Source organism: Podarcis filfolensis (genome assembly GCF_964270895.1).
Source record: "Podarcis filfolensis genome assembly, chromosome: 1".
Taxonomy (NCBI): Eukaryota; Metazoa; Chordata; class Lepidosauria; order Squamata; family Lacertidae; genus Podarcis; species Podarcis filfolensis.
In genome coordinates this window covers 92,439,078-92,455,471 of record NC_139604.1, presented here as the reverse complement: position 1 = coordinate 92,455,471, position 16,394 = coordinate 92,439,078, and the positions used below count along the sequence as shown (strand labels likewise).

Sequence of the window (16,394 nt, the reverse complement as noted above, 5' to 3'; positions counted from 1 at the left end):
ACTGGACATCGGAGGAATGGTGCACTTCCCAGAGAAGAGGGAGACAATATAGATTTACAAGAGTGGAGGTCATAGTTCAGAGGTTGCAGAGGGGAGAGGCTGGGAAATATTGGGAGAGAAGCAGGAAGAAGAAGAAGAAGAAGAAGAAGAAGAAGAAGAAGAAGAAGAAGAAGAAGAAGCACCACCAGGGAGAGACAGCTGACAGACTCAGTATCTTTAGAAAGCATTCCAGATCCCCCCTCTCCCAGGCGAGCATGGAAAGTAGGAGGACAGAAAGCACAGATCAGCCAACACAGGGATGACGTATAATAGGAGAGATGGAGGGGATGGGGATTTTACTCAAAGCAATGCCATTATCTAAGAGGCAACGTCCTACATCTCTGTGAATATTGAATAAAATACCTTGCTAAGAGCTTCTTGTTTTTTCCCCCATTACTGGCAGCCTGCCATGAGGGAGGAGGATTGGGTTCCCTGAAGCCTGTTGTTATCTATCTGCACAGTGCTGAGTTCCCCACGCCTTGCCCCTCTCCCTTCAGTGATGCCTTGCACAAACACAATGGCAGTCAGTGGGCTGCCATGGGTGGGGCTGCATTGCTCTCCCATCTTCCCAATGCCATGGCCTGCTGCCAGTACCAAAGAGGGGGAGATGGCAAGACAACCAGGAGCTCAGGATGGTGCAGGCTGGGCAACAGAGCCAATTGGAGGATGTCAATGTTGCACCCACACCATGCCAAGCTCCACTGCTCCTGCCCCTCCCAGTCCTGGCAGCAGCATGTTGTGTTGGGGAGACAGGAGAGCAATGCAGCCTTGCTTGCATTGCCCTACTGATGGATACTGCCCATCCACACATATGCAGATGTCTTGCAATCAAAAACAGGCAAAGGATCCTGTATACAGTGGTACCTTGTTTTACAAACTTAATCCGTTCTGGAAGTCTGTTCTTAAACCAAAGCGTTCTTAAACCAAGGTGTGCTTTCCCATAGCAGCGGGGGACTCAATTTACAAATGGAACACACTCAACAGGAAGTGAAACATGTTCTGCTTCCAAGGCAAAGTTCACAAACCAAAACACCACTTCTGGGTTTGCAGCGTTCTTAATCCAAGTTGTTCATAAACTAAGCTGTTCTTAAACCAAGGTACCACTGTATTAGGAGCAGGAGAAGAATGCACATGCGATGGTATTATCTTGTTGAAAATGCCAGCTCAGAACAGTGTACAACTGAAAGGGGAATGCCCAATTTCTCACCTTGACTTGGTTTTGAATCCTATAATAAAATGTTTCATTCCAAACAGGGTTCTTGCTATTATTAACAGTTTTGGTCCTCACTTTTTCACATGAAGAAGTAGGTAACCAGAGGGTCACGTAACAATCAGACTGGCTTACTGTGTAAAAGAAGAATAGCATAGTAAGTAATATTGTCAGCATTTGTTGTCTCTTTCAATGCACTTTGATCTGGAGCCATTAACACAGAAAACTGATTCTTTCCTCTCACAAATTTCCATTTCTTCATTACGAGCTGCAAAGCTTGCATTTTGTCCATATCCTCACTGCATGGTAGTAACTCAGAAGTGACAAAGAAAAAGGGTTTGGTTGAGACTCCTTTCCAATATTTGCCCAAACATGGTTTGGAAATCAGGGCAAATACACCTTAAATGGTTTTGCTAAAGTGAGATCACTTTGGCACACATCTCAAACCCCACTCCTGTCATTGAATGAAACCATTCAACAATTTTCTAATTATGTTGCCGAAACTCATAACTGCCTAGTTCAGAACACAAATTTGTGAGCTTATTAGATATAATATGAATTGAACTGCAGACAGCTACCACAGATAACAATTTAAATAAATCTCTACACTGTGACCAACTGATGCATGTTATTCCGTTTTCATTGCCCTTGACAATAAGAAAGTGTTACATTTTACAGTGTGCAGTCCTGGTTTATGTTGTTGGATGGGTAATTCAAATAGAGGCAACACTGGCTACATTTGGATGTCATGGTAAACCATGGTTTCAGATTGGCTTGCCTCAAACAACATTATGATGTTTCAGATTCATTTACATCAACCACAGTTAGTTGATTTGCAAATTAAAGGACAAACTGTGGTTAAACAGAAACAGAAACAAACGCTTCTAGACTTCTCCTTACAGCAATACTGAAGAAGACATGAGACAGAAGGACCACACAAGGCTCATTGCATCTCAGCTCAGTTCATTTATTATGATAATGTGGCCACATTATATAAAGCAATGTAGGAAGCTTTATGACAGTTTTGTTGTATCCACCCTAACATTAATGCCAAGCTACTTAAACCACAATCACAGAGACATAAACCATTAATTTGGGAACACCCAAAACAAAAAGGTATGCAAATAAACCAACTGCAACTCCTGTTCATATGACAATTTCCAATATATTGACAAATACATTTGTTGCAAATCTATTCAGAAGTTCCTAAACTGTATTTATGCGGGCGGGGGGCGGGGGTTGCATGTCAGCCTTTCATACGGGAAAGTCTGAAGAGGGGTTGTAAGTAGGAATGTAAGGGAATTTTAATGAAAACAAACATTGGGAAACAGATTGTTTGCTTATTTGTCCTCTGTCCAGAACAGAAATAAATCCTACAGATACAACTGATATTTGCAGCTGCTGTTGTTTTCAGTCCACAAATGTAATTGGCTACAACCCCTTCCAATTTGCACTGTGTTTCCTTTTTGTTGAAATGAATGGGGTGGAATAACATCCAACACACATTTAAAGCATTTGACTTCCCCCAAAGAATCTTGGGAACTGTAGCTTCCACTTCACAGAGTTATAGTTCCCAGTACCCTTGACAAACTATAGTGCGGATGATTTTGCCACAGAGGACAGTGAGACAAATAACAGAAGACAAACTGCAGCAGAATGGAAAACAGCGCTGCATGTTGCAAATACAGGATGGAATGGGGAGAATTGCCTCGTAACATCTCTAGCTGTAAGCACTTCAGCTGAACATCTTGTGGTTGCTCCTGTAATCAGAAGCCTTGCACAATCTCCTTACTGCGGGGAGGAGCAAAACTGTATTGAGCCAAACATGCCTATAATTCCTATTCAGATCTTCGATGGGAAGGGGGTGGAGAGAGAGAGAGAGAGAGAGAGAGAGAGAGAGAGAGCGCGAGCAGGGCTGGGATGCCTCTTCTTATGCATGCAATTTAAGAATTCCTGAATGTGACTTTGGTGATGTTCTCTAGCTGGAACATTATTTCTATCACCAGTCCACAAATAGCAAACTACCATATGTTCACTGGTATTCAACATGTGATTGTAGGTGTCATCAAGCCAGCAAATACGCCTTTGTGATATCTCAATCCACCTGTGCAACCTTTTTGTACAACCTTTTTTTATTTGTGGTTATATCATGCTGTCCTATGCACATTGTTCCCTGTGAACTACTATTTTATTTCAGAAACCTAAAGTAAATTATAAAGACAGTAGCAATGTTCAGATGTTTGCCTAACGCAGGAAGAGTTATGCTGGGGGTGGGGACAGAATTCACATGCAGGGTCCACCTCTGATGTATTGTGACACACTAACTGCTCTTTTGGATCTTTGCACAATTAGCTCAAATGTCTGAAGAGGGTTTTTCAATATATTTGACTGAATTTGCTTGGAAATTCTCCCTGATAAGCCAGGGTTCTCACTTGTGTGTCCTTAAGCACATTCAACTCAAAACTGAGTGCTCACTAATGGCTCTTCCTCATTCTTGGAAAAATGTGACAAGTGGAGTGCTACAGGGTTCTGTCCTGGGCCTGCCGTTGTTTAACATCTTTATAAACAACATGGACAAACAAATTGAGAGGACATCAAACTGGGAGGGGTGGCTAATGTTGCAGAAGACGGAACCAGAAGATTGGAAAACTGGGCCCAAACTAACAAAATGAATTTAAAAAGGGACAAATGTATGGTTCTAGATTTAGTCAGGAAGAACCAGCTGCACAGATATAAAATACCTGACTTTCCAGTAACACGTGTGAAAAAGACCTAGGGGTCTTAGTATACCACAAGCTTAACATGAGTCAACAGTGTGATGCAGCAGCAGCAACAAAACAGACAAAAAAAACCCCAATGTTATCCTAGGCTACATCAACAGAATGGCCCAATAAAAGGAATAGCACTATTCTAGTCTGCTTTGGTCAGACCACACCTGGAGTACTGTATCCAGTTCTGGGTACCACAATTTAAGAAGGATGTTGACAAGCTGGAACATGTGCAGAGGAAGGCAACCAAAATGATCAAGGGTCTGGAAAATAAGCCTTAGGAGGAGCGCTTGAAGGAGCTGGGTATGTTCAGCCTGGAAAAGAGGAGACTGAGAGGAGATACGATCGACATCTTCAAATATCTCAAGGGCTGTCACATGGAAGAGGGAACAGCTTGTTTTCCCCTGCTCTGGAGGGTAGGACTTGAACTAATGGTTTCAAGTTACAAGAAAGGAGATTCTGACTAAACATCAGGAAGAACTTTCTGTCAGTAAGAGCTGTTTGACAGTGGAACAGTCTCCCACAGGAGGTGGTGGACTCTCCTTCCTTGGAGGTTTTTAAGCAGAGGTTGAATGGTCATTCACCATGCAGAAGATTTCTGCGTAGCAGGGAGTTGGGTTAGATGATTCTCAGGGTCTCTTCCAACTCCACGTTCTATGGGGCAGCATTGAACTAAATTATTCTACATGGGCATTGCCCTCACGCAAGTGATGTCACATTTAAAAACTGGTACTCCATGCATAGAGTCCTCCTTTTGGTATCAATGGCTCCCAGGGACATGCAGAACTGGATTGAATATCTCCATAAGATTGGGCTGGACATTGTGTGGTGTACTACCTCCTGGATGCAGGCTTCTGGTGACTTCTCCATAAGGGCAGGAGGTAACAAAGCCCATAACTGCCACCTTAGGTTATTTGAGATTGACATCTCAGATATCCCTTAGATCTGTGGGTTATGCAGCAGTTCTCTACTCCATAAAGCAGGGCGGGCTTCAGGTCCACATTAGTATAGTGGTCATTATTCATGTCTGTCATATAGGTGGCTAGAGATTGACTTATTCATGGAGAGCCCCTCGAGATAGAGGACATAGCCTAATGGCAGAGCATGTGCTTTGCATGCACAATTCCTCAGGTTCAATTTGTAGCATCTTCAGTTAAAAGAAAGATTAGGCTGCAGATGATGGAAAAGGCCTTTGCTTAAGACGCTGGTAAGGATGGAAGGATCTGCCAATACCTGTTATTTCAGTTTCTCGTTCTCCCAATCCTAAAACCTGACCTTACCATTTCTGCTGCAATTTGCAGTTTTTAAAAAGATTCTCAGGAAAATTCTTTAGCATTTTAGTGTGAATTTCTCCTAGTAAACATGTTTTTGTACACAGTTTTGACTAATGTAAGCATTTTGGCAAGCAATTTCTACTAATATAATGTTGTTTTGTCTGCCATTTTCACTAATGGCACAAAATTCAGATAAGTGTGAATTTTGAAGGTTGTTTGATAAATTCAGCTTTAAATGTGAATGGCATTGAATTTCTTCCCCATCCTTAGACTGGAGAGCTGTTGGCAGTCAGAGTAGATAATACTGGGCTGGACATGACCTGATATAAGTTCTCTGAGGGAAAGTGATTGTGAGAATATCTGAGGGCTCTTTCTCCTTTACTCAGGAACCTCCATATATTAAAGAGACCAATTTGGTGGACATTTCAAATAAACTTGGGGACTACTCAAATTCCTTTAGCATCACCATATGGGATCAACCAGTTTGTGATTAATGGTGCAATCCTATGCACGCCAACTCAGAAATAAGCCCCATTAAATTCAAAGGGATTTACTCCTAGGTAAATGTGTAGAGGTTGCAGCCTAAGCCAAAACAATCCCTACCACTCTGCTTTCCCCCCTGTTCCATATTTTCACCAGATCTTTTGCAAGGCAAACCAGGCAAACCAGTTTATTCTCCTGTTCTCCTTTCCACCCACAAACAGTGCAAATTACCCAACTTAAGAGTTTATGAGCAAGCCATACTTGGGCACTGATATAAATACAGTTTCGTATGCAATTTATCTTGTCAGCTATGAAATCCTGCAGCACATATGAAGCTAGATGTGCAAACTATCAAGAGTGGGTGAACTTTAAAAGCAATATGAAACAGGAACGGAAGAACACTCACAGACATCAGCTTGGCGAAGATTTCTCATTCGTATGACTCTTACAGTAAGCAAGTTGCAAGGAAATTCTTCCAGCTGCTGAAAAACAGCAAAACAAAGGAAAGGATGAATATTAAATTGTGTTTGGATAATCAAGTACCTAGCAGAGCAGCAAGCTAACCAATGGTTAATAATTCTGCAAAACAACATATAAGTAATTGTCTAGGCCAGGGGAAGTCAACCTTTTTATACCTACCGCCTACTAATGCATCTTTCTTGATGGCAAAATTTCCTTACTGCCCACCAGCACTCGATGGAAGGAGGATTCAGCTTGTGTCCACCTAAACCACCCACTAGTAGGCAGTAGGGACCAGGTTGACAACCCCTGGTCTAGGCTAAAGAATGAAGCGCACATTCTCCATGTCCTTGGCGTGTTCAGATCACCAACTGGCATCAGTTTTCAATAGCAAATAATAATGAAAGCTCTGAAAGATGGAATTAACCACCATTACTCCCAGGTTATTCGCTAATTTCCAAATAGCGAATTCTGTTTGGACCACTTTCTTCCATTATAACTGAACAAACACCATTTGACCCTAAAGCAAATACACAACAACAACAACAACAACAACAACAAGCAAGAATGAATTCAACACTATGGAAGTATCTTTTCTTTTGGGTATTAAATTCATTTTAATACCCCCCAGTTTTAAATAACACCCAACACTGATGGTTCAAGCAACTGGAAAATTGAAGGATGCCTGCTTCAGCTGACATTTATTCCCTGTCTTCTGCTCTCAGAGGTTTAGGCCAGTCTTCGGCCAGTTGATATCAGGATGCATCTTATGAGGAGTCGTGCAATTCCTTTATCTTTCCTGTTCACTCTAAATGTCACATGGAATTCAGCTGGAAGCTATGAAGTGCCGTATTTTTCGCTCTATAAGACGCACCAGATCACAAGACACACCTAGTTTTTGGAAGAGGAAAACAAGAAAAAAAAATTCTGAATCTCAGAAGCCAGAACAGCAAGAGGGATCGCTGCGCAGCGAAAGCAGCGATCCCTCTTGCTGTTCTGGCTTCTGGGATAGCTGCGCAGCCTGCATTCGCTCCATAAGATGCACACACATTTCCCCTTACTTTTTAGGAGGGAAAAAATGAGTCTTATAGAGCAAAAAATACGGTAATTTTTCATGTGATATTACTCTTTTTTAATTAATGTCCAAAAGAAGGTGCCTCCTACACCCTTAATGTGTTTAAAAAATAAAAATGCTGCAGATATCTAGCCATCCTAGATATGAAATGGCATTCATCATTTCCTGTGGGAAAGGTGTTTGATCATAATCCTCGTCATCAGAAACTAAGCATTCCCAAGCGCTTCTCCTAACTGTTCTTTCCTGTGGGTGGGGTTCTGAGTGAAGTTGATGGGCAGGTTGCTGCTGACATAATTGTTATTTATCACTTATATAGCACTTCAAATGGGGGAGATGATTTATAGTCCCTATCTGGTTTGTCTTCATAACATCTCTATGAGCTGGGCCACTAATCTTCTACATAAGAGGAATTGCAGTTGAAAGACAATACTTTGCCCGTATCTAATCTCTTCCATCTATGGCTCATCAGGCACATGGAACAAGGTGTTTCCAGTTCAAGTCCATTTCTGTGTCATTTGGACTCTCATGGTTCTCAGGTTGGACCTAATTTTTCATCAACGGGTACAAATCTGACACCAATGTAGAGAATTGCAGCACAATAGAGTCACTGGCAGGATTTAAATAAACATTTGCAATTTTATTTGTAAAGAACAAAGAACATAATAGTATGACAATATGGAAGTATATACAAACAGCAGATTGTAATATGAGAGGTAATAAACCAAGGACGGAAGTTGAGGGAAGTCAGTAGGGAAAGGGGGAAAGTGAAACTTGAATGTAATGTAATGATTGCAGATATTGTTATAAGCGAAAAAACTCAATAAAAATGATTTTAAAAAAGAGAGAATAGCAGCACATTAGCTAATGGGGAGAAGTCCGATAAAAATAAATCCCTGGAATAATTATACTTATTTATTTTACTTAACAAGATGTATCTACCACTTGATTATAGTAAAACCTCTACAGTAAGCAGTTTACAAGAACATTATAAATAAAACAGTTTGAAACGATTAAAAACATTTGAACATCATTCAACTTAACAGTAAAAGAAATTAAAACACAACAAAATATACGTGTCTGGGTAGGTTTGCATAAATAAAAATGTTTTAAGCAGGCATCAAAAAACATACAGAGACCAGGGTGCCTGCCTGATATCACTACCCAGGGAGTTGTCTGGGAAACCAAAATAAATCTGGCATATATTGAGTGTCAGTATTTAATGTATTAGTGATTAGTGTACTACAAATGGTTGTAATTTTGATTAGAGATGGAAAGGCCTGGGGGGGGGGATGAAAAAATTGGAGCGGGAGGACAAGGTTTTTTTCCATTTTCTTCCCAAAGCCATTTTTTCCTGGAAAAAAATGGGTGTTGTTTTTTTGAATATTCAAACTATATCAAACTTTTTCTGGAAAAAAAAATGGCTTTGGGGGGGAAAACAGGGGAAAACGGGGGGAAACGGGGGAAATGGGGGGAGGGAAAATGGGAAAAATGAGGGGAAAGAGGAATAAAACTGCCCCCCCCATTTTTCTGGTCCCCCCCAGGCCTTCCCATCTCTGATCTGATCTTACTTTTATTATTGTTTTTATTGTTTCTTTAATTTGTAATTGCTGAATGTGTAATTGTTGTCATAGGTTTTTTTGTGTGTTTTTTTAAGGCAGGGAGTTCCAAAGTATGGTTGCTACTAAACTAAAAAAGGATTTCTTATAAATGCTGAATCGCATTATGTGGCACCTGTAGCAGTGCCAGTTCCACAGATCAAAGTTGGGGAGTGGGCACAAATGGAGCTGCAAAACTGATTCCATGCCCTAACTTTGGACATTTCTTGGCCAGAGGACCAACAACAGTAGTTGCAAACTCCAGAACACACTGAGGTGCCAGTGGAAAGTATAGTGTACAGAATGATTCCTGTCACTCTGAGGGGAACAGAGGTAGCAGTGTGTGGATGAAAGTCTCATGGTTTCAGTTGTCTCTATACTAATGCAAAGTATGTGAAACAGGCAAGAAGAATTTGAGCTCTTAATCAAGGTTGCCAATATGGCCTAATAGGTATTACTGAAACCTCTTGGGATGAGACTCATGACTGGAATGTAGAAACTGAGGGGTATAACCTGTTCCAATGGAATAGACCAAACAGGAAGAGAGGAAGAGTACTATTGTATGCAAATGATATGTATACTTGTGAATAGATCAATGACTTGCCGTATGGAAGGCAGATTGAGAGTATAAGAGTAAAAAATGGAGAAGATGGAAACAAGAGCCACCTTACTGCTATAGACCTCCAAGCCAAACTGAAGACTTGGATGATGCCTTCCAACAGCAGATTACCAAACATTAAAAAAGGAGAGTTGTGTGACTTGAACTACTGTGGTATATCTGTTGGAATGCAAACTCTGCCAAGAATGTAAGGTCCAACAAATTCTTCAATTGTGCTTCCCAGAAGATGGGAGAAACAACAAGGGGGTCATCTCTCTTGGACTTGGTCCTCACTAACAGGGAGGAACTGACTGACAAAGTGAAAGTACTGGGAACCTTGGGAGGAGGTGATCATGACCTCTAGTGTTTAATTATACAAAGGCAAGGGAAAACTGAGTGCAGTCGGACTTGCACTCTGGACTTTAAGAAAGTTGATTTCAAAAAGAAAGAAATGTAGGAAGCACTGAAAGAAACCAGTGTGGATGCATAAGGAGCTTACAGAGGAGCTGAGTTGTAAGAAGGGGAAGTGTAAGAAATTGAAGAAATTGAAGAAATAAGAAATAAGAAAGGAGGAGTATACATAAGTAGCCAACAACTGCATGGAGAAGGTCAGGCAGGCCAAAGCTCAGAATGAACTCAGGCTTGCAAGAGAAGTTAAAAATAATTTAAAACTGTTTATTGGCTATGTTCGAAGCAAGAGGAAGAATAAGCAATGAGTAGGTCTTCTGCATGGAAAAGATGGAGAAATGCTATTGGGTGACAGAGAGAAGGTGGAACACCCAACATCTACTTTGTCTCTGTCTTTACCCCCCAAAAGCGCCCAAACTGGTGGTATCAGAATTAACAATGCAAGGATGGAACTGCAGCCCAAGATAGGAAAAGAGATGATAAAGGATCACCTGGCTACTTTAAATGAATTCAGATCTCCAGGCCCTGATGAACTGCACTCAAGGGTACTAAAGGAGTTTGTGGATGTCATCTCAGAGACTCTGTTTATAATCTTTGAGAATTCTTGGAGATCAAGTGGGGTTCCTGCAGACTAGAAGTGAGCAAATGCTGTCCCCATCTTCAAGGTGGGAGGGGGAGGAAAACCCAGGTGACTGACCGGTGAGTTTGATACCAGGAAAGGTCCTGGAATAGATCATTCAACTGTCAGTCTGTGAGCACCTAGAAAAGGATGCTGTGATTACTAAGACTCAGTATGGATTTCTCAAAAACAAGACATGCCAGACAAATCTTTCTTTCTTTCTTTCTTTCTTTCTTTCTTTCTTTCTTTCTTTCTTTCTTTCTTTCTTTCCTTCCTTCCTTCCTTCCTTCCTTCCTTCCTTCCTTCCTTCCCCAATTTATCTGAAACACTTACTTACATTTCCCCTATCTTGGCAGGATTGAAGCTCAGCTTTTCTTCCACCCCCCTACTGCATCCAGGCAGCAGCCCAGGGACCGCACAGCCTCCCCCATTTCTCCTGAACAGTTCCAGGGATAACCACAATGGACTAGAGGGTAGTCATATACTACTTTTAATTTGTTTAATATTTTACTTTTGTATTTTCTAAAGTATCACTGTGAATTTTTCTTGATTTTCTTGTTTTATTTCTTGATTTTCTTGTTTTATCTTTTTGTAAGCCACTTTGAGGGTGCTGCTGCTGCTGCTGCTGTTTACAATCAAGCAGTGTATTAAATAAATACTTCCTCTCAGTTCCCCACAGCAGTATTAGTATTGCTGGGCTACTTCACAAGGTTGGCATAACCCACACTTTCTTAACCATTATAACACACACACACAGTGGCGTAGCATGGGTTGTCAGCACCCGGGGCAAGGCAAGTAATTTGCGCCCCCTAACCCGTGGATTTGCCCTAACCCCCAGATGTTGCGCCCGGTGCGGCCGGCCCCCCCTGCACCCCCCACGCTACGCCACTGCACACACACACACACACACCCGATTGATTGATTGATTGATTGATTTGTACTTGCAGGTTTTGTTTTCATACTATAAGAATGTTCAGAACTTATTTAACAGTTAGAGCATGAAATCCTTTCATCGTTGCATCCTTTTGCTTTTGAGTGGATTTCTCATTTGTTTTCTACTGGCAACAACCACATCTCAACTAGGGTAAGCAAAAGAAAGTTTTGAAGAAACTTCAGAATGAACCAGAAAGTCCTCCTGCGTTATCTGAATGCAGAGAAAAGCTCGCGTGAGGTCGCTTCCAGACAACCTGTTTATTGAGCATTCATCCCGATTTGCAGGGAAAATTGATGAGGTTGACTATTTAACGAACTTTCATCCTGATTTGTTTGCAAAGCAAGATTTGTTGCCTCAAAGCAAGCATGATCCCACACTTTCCACTGCCTTTCCCTAACACTTTCCTTATTCCAGAAGCCTTATCGTTTGGGGAAGTGGGCTTGTTGTGAAGGACTTCCCAATCAACAATAATGGTCCAACCTGAATTTGCCAGTATGTGTTTGAATCTCACATCCCCCCCAATAGTGACAGTCTGGAAGCACCCTGAGACATACACCAAAGACTCCCCTCCCCTAAAAACAACAACAACAACTTCCATTTTTCTTCTCCGTTATCTGAAGAAGGAATTTCCTGAGTCGTTCTGAAGTCATTTGGAGGTTTTATTCATAATTGTGTGACACTAAATTTCTCAGTAGCCTTTGGGTCATAGCTCTGACTTTACTTACTAGGCGCAGTAACGCATTTCAGAAATGGTTGCTTCGAATGGTCGCCTACACAGTTTGCTTGATAGCTTTCATTGTCAAAGGGCTAGAGACTGACTTAAAAAAGATAACACCTCAGAGTCTGGGCCATCTGCTGGATCTGAGCCTATAACGGTACGCCAGTCTTGGCAGCTCTAGCTGCAGACTTTCCAGTGGCAATGAGACCTGGGCATGACAACATATGTCTTAGTTATATCTATGCTGGGTTACTGAATTGTACACTCTATATGGGGCTGTCTCTGAAGAAGTTGCAGAAGTGTCTATTGGTCCAAAAAGCAGCTGCAAAGTTCCTGGTGAGTCACATTTAACCATAGGATCACATTGCACCAATCTTGGAACAACTGTACTGGTTTCCAATTTTCTCCCTGGCACAAGTCAAAATGTTGGCCATTGCCTTTCAAGCACTAAATCTTTGGTCTGGGGTGCCTTAAGGATCTTGTCCTCCCATGCTATCCTGACCTCTAGGATCAGCAGGAGAGGGATTCTCTGGGAACCTCCTGGGGTGGGGGAAGCCCAGCTAGATGGGACAAGAGACAGGGCCTTCTTAGTGACTGCAACATCTGAAGTACAGGTTGCCCTTCCCTCACTGTTTTTTTCACCAGCTACTGAATACCTTTTTATTCCAGAAGAGTTTTATTTTATGTGGCGGACAATGTTTCTACGGTGTTTTAACTGCTGGTCACTGTAGGTATGTGTATGTGTGTGTATATATATAGTTTTATAAATGTTTCATCTTGAAAAATACGAAGAGTGATTTTTTTACATGAGAAGGATGAAATATAAATGTTTTAATGAATGAATGAGTAAATAAATCAATGGGGAAATACGGCCCCTTATCCTCCTTTAAACTGCCCCCCCCCCTTTAACTAACTTATCGTGTGTACACATTGAACATGTGCCCAAAGTGAGCTTACAGGATACGGCCCAGATCATACTATGGTAAGAATCCTAATGACACAAATTGAAATATAATAGAAGTTTCAACACATAAACTTCAGAATGGCAGATTCTAAAGTTATAGGACAATTGCAACAGATTAAAATCTACAGAGACTATATAAATAAGGCAAACCAATTCAAAGGTGCCACATCCAAAACTGCTTATTGTTCATCTGTTCAGATACTTGTTAAGTAGCTTTCATCCTTTACCCTTCTTTGATTCTTTCATTCCAGAGATGACATACAAGCGCCCCTGCCCCAATTCTAAATGTCCACCATACCTTGTATTGAGAATTACAGTGCACTTCATTGCACAGGTTTCTGGGTTCATTTCCCAGGCTTTCCATGGGATATGCATTTATACTGAAGTCCTGTGAGGGAGGCAAAGGGACAGAAAGGAGACAACGTTCAAAGAGATAAACTGTGTATGTAAACCAACAACTTTATCATGTTGCAATAGCATGCACTTCAAAAAGAAAGAAGTGTTGAAATTCTGAAGTAGAGGTGTTGGTTATTAAATACCTGGTTTAGCAAGTAGTGAGAGCCAACACTAAAAAAAAACTAATCAGTGGATGATTTTGGGCACATATTCTTGACTGGGTTGCAGGAAAAGGTCAAAAGAATGTAAATGACACCCTTCCCTTTGGCATAATGCCATCTTTTCAGTTTTAAAGTGCAGTCACTTGCCTACTCAGAAGTAAATCCAAGAAGCTTGCTTGCAGGTAAGTGCATAAAAGGTAAAAGGTAAAGGTAAAGGACCCCTGGAGGGTTAAGTCCAGTCAAAGGCGACTATGGGGTTGTGGCGCTCATCTCCGCTTTCAGGCCAAGGGAGCCGGTGTTTGTCCACAGACAGCTTTCTGGGTCATGTGGCCAGCAAGACTAAACCCCTTCTGGCACAACAGAACACTGTGATGGAAGCCAGAGTGCATGGAAACACTGTTTACGTCCCCATCGCAGCGGTACCTACTTGTGCTGGTATGCTTTCAAACTGTTAGATTGGCAGGAGCTGGAATAAAGCGACAGGAGCTCACCCCATCATGCGGATTCAAACTGCCGACCTTATGATCAGCAAGTTCAAGAGGGTCAGTGGTTTAGACCACAGCGCCACCCACGTCTCAGGTAAGTGTGTATAGGTTTGCAGTCTAAGTCATTAAAGCATGAATGCTTGGGTTGTTGTTCTTGAATAAACCTTTGCATTTAAAACTTTCCATCTGGATTCCCACCATTGTAGTACCTACTCACTCTCTCTATTTAAACTATGGGAAAAATGAATGAAACACAGTATGGAAGAACTGATGCGTCTGTAGAGAAATGTTGCATTCTACAGAAGCCTTATGTTCCCCTCCTGCTTCTCTGGCATGAAAGCCAAGCCAGGGCCTAACGGGGTTACTTTCCTCACAGTTCTCAAAACCCCAATTGGCAAGTCTAAGGAATCTTGGTGTTTCCAAGCATTCAGTAATGACTCTACAGTGGACCCTTGGGTTACTTTCAGGTTGCGAATGTGGCAAACCTAGAAGTGGGTTTGCCGCTTGCGCAGAAGCACTGTGTGTGCCTCGCACATGCGCAGAAGAGGCACCTCCAGTTACGAAGATTTCAGGATATGGCCAGGCCTCTGAAATGGATCCCGTTCATAACCAGAGGTACCACTGTATTTGTAACCTACTTTCCCAGACAGTCTTGTTCAGAGAACCTCTATTACATCCTATTTGTATTCCATCTCTACTAACTGACTATCTTCCTCAAGGTACACAGTGCAACATAGTTAGGTGGAGACAACAACCTGTCTCTCTTTGCTCTTCTGGTTAGCGGGCAAAACAACAACAACCCTACTTCTTGATCCCTTGGGAACCAGGCTATTCCTGCAATGTAGTGTTTTGTAATGTACTATATTTTTCCGTGTATAAGATGCCCTCCTGTATAAGACGACCCCTATTTTTTTTGAACCCAAAATTAAGAAATCAATATTTTCAGCATCACACAGAACAATGTTGGTATTTTATTAAATATTCAAAGCACCGGTATATTTAGTACCATATATTTAAACATCAGTGGCGGAATGGTTGGTGGAGGTGGTAAGCAGCAGAGCATGACCCTCTGGCACAGGGGGCGGACAAGCGGGCACCAGAGGGACACAACTTGAGTTGTTGAGCAACTCCACCCATGCCCGTGCCAGAGAGTGAACCCCAACCTGAACCTGAGATCAGGCCACCTGGGCCACCCGCCCCAGAGCCCAAGCCCAAACCCCTGTGCATTCACCATCCCCATATAAGATGACCTCCAATTTTTGACTATTTTTTTTTTTTTTTGCAAAAAATGTTGTCTTATACACGGAAAAATACAGGTATATAAAACAGAGAGAACAATTATAACAAAGCAATGAAAAGGAAAATATTGAGAACAAAACCATAAAATCAGTTCTTGGGTGGCTCAAATAACAGAAAGTCAACCACCCTCAATAAAATATCCTGAGTTGGGTAGGGGGTAGACCCATATACTTTTTTCTTTTATAGAATGCCTACCTGACATGAACTGGAGCAGCATGTTGTTTTGGTCGGCACATTGAAGGCATGTTTAGCTGGGAAAGGCAGTTGAGCTGGAAGGTGCTCCTGAAACATCCTTACAGCCTGTTGTGCTGGCAACAGTAATTGAGGAGGCATCTAAAAACTAAACTCAAGGCCCGCCCTTTAGGAACGTAAATGCCAGCCCATTTTCTCCTACTCAGGTAGAAGAGGAAGTTCATAAGATAGCTACAAAAGGAAGAGGCTCATTGTCTAGAGGAATGGAGTTGTGAAAGGTACTTTCTTAATCTCCCTCCCTCCCATTTCTGTTTACAGTCAAGCAGTAGTTACTTGAGAACCCTTGATTTGTGCTGGATAAAGAATTTAACTTGAGCAACTTCTCTCAAGGCTGGAATACTCCCTCAGGTAGCAGCTGTTTTCTGAGCGATTTCAAAGCAGTTTTCCCTAATTCTAGTGACCCAATTCAGATGAAAAGAAGGAGAAAAGAACACTAATTACGAAGGAGCCTCTGCCTAGAGATGTTTCTCCATCGCCATCTCACCTCCTTTCCCCAGATTTGTGCTAGATAACAATAGCATCAGGTGTTGTTTTCCTGTGAGATAATTTTTTGTAGTTTAATTTAAAACTTTTACCCCACAACATGCACAGACTCAAGACACCTTACAACAGTAATCTAAAAGAGGTGATGAAGCTATCCAATTATATGATAATTAG

General features: G+C 41.7%; 1 protein-coding gene across 1 annotated transcript in view; it reads right to left on the bottom strand.

Annotated features, from left to right (window-relative positions):
• LOC310759405 (cytosolic phospholipase A2 epsilon-like) overlaps nt 1-15,823 on the bottom strand; it is a 46,834-nt gene extending 31,011 nt beyond the window's left edge. Inside the window, exons 1-4 of the mRNA XM_083606606.1 lie at nt 15,681-15,823; nt 13,443-13,532; nt 6,181-6,253; nt 1,247-1,383 (exon numbers count right to left, since the gene is read on the bottom strand). Coding sequence (XP_083462732.1) covers nt 1,247-1,383; nt 6,181-6,253; nt 13,443-13,532; nt 15,681-15,818 — 438 coding nt within the window. The 5' untranslated portion in view covers nt 15,819-15,823. The remainder of the gene's footprint in view (nt 1-1,246; nt 1,384-6,180; nt 6,254-13,442; nt 13,533-15,680) is intronic.
• Nucleotides 15,824-16,394: the final 571 nt, after the last annotated feature.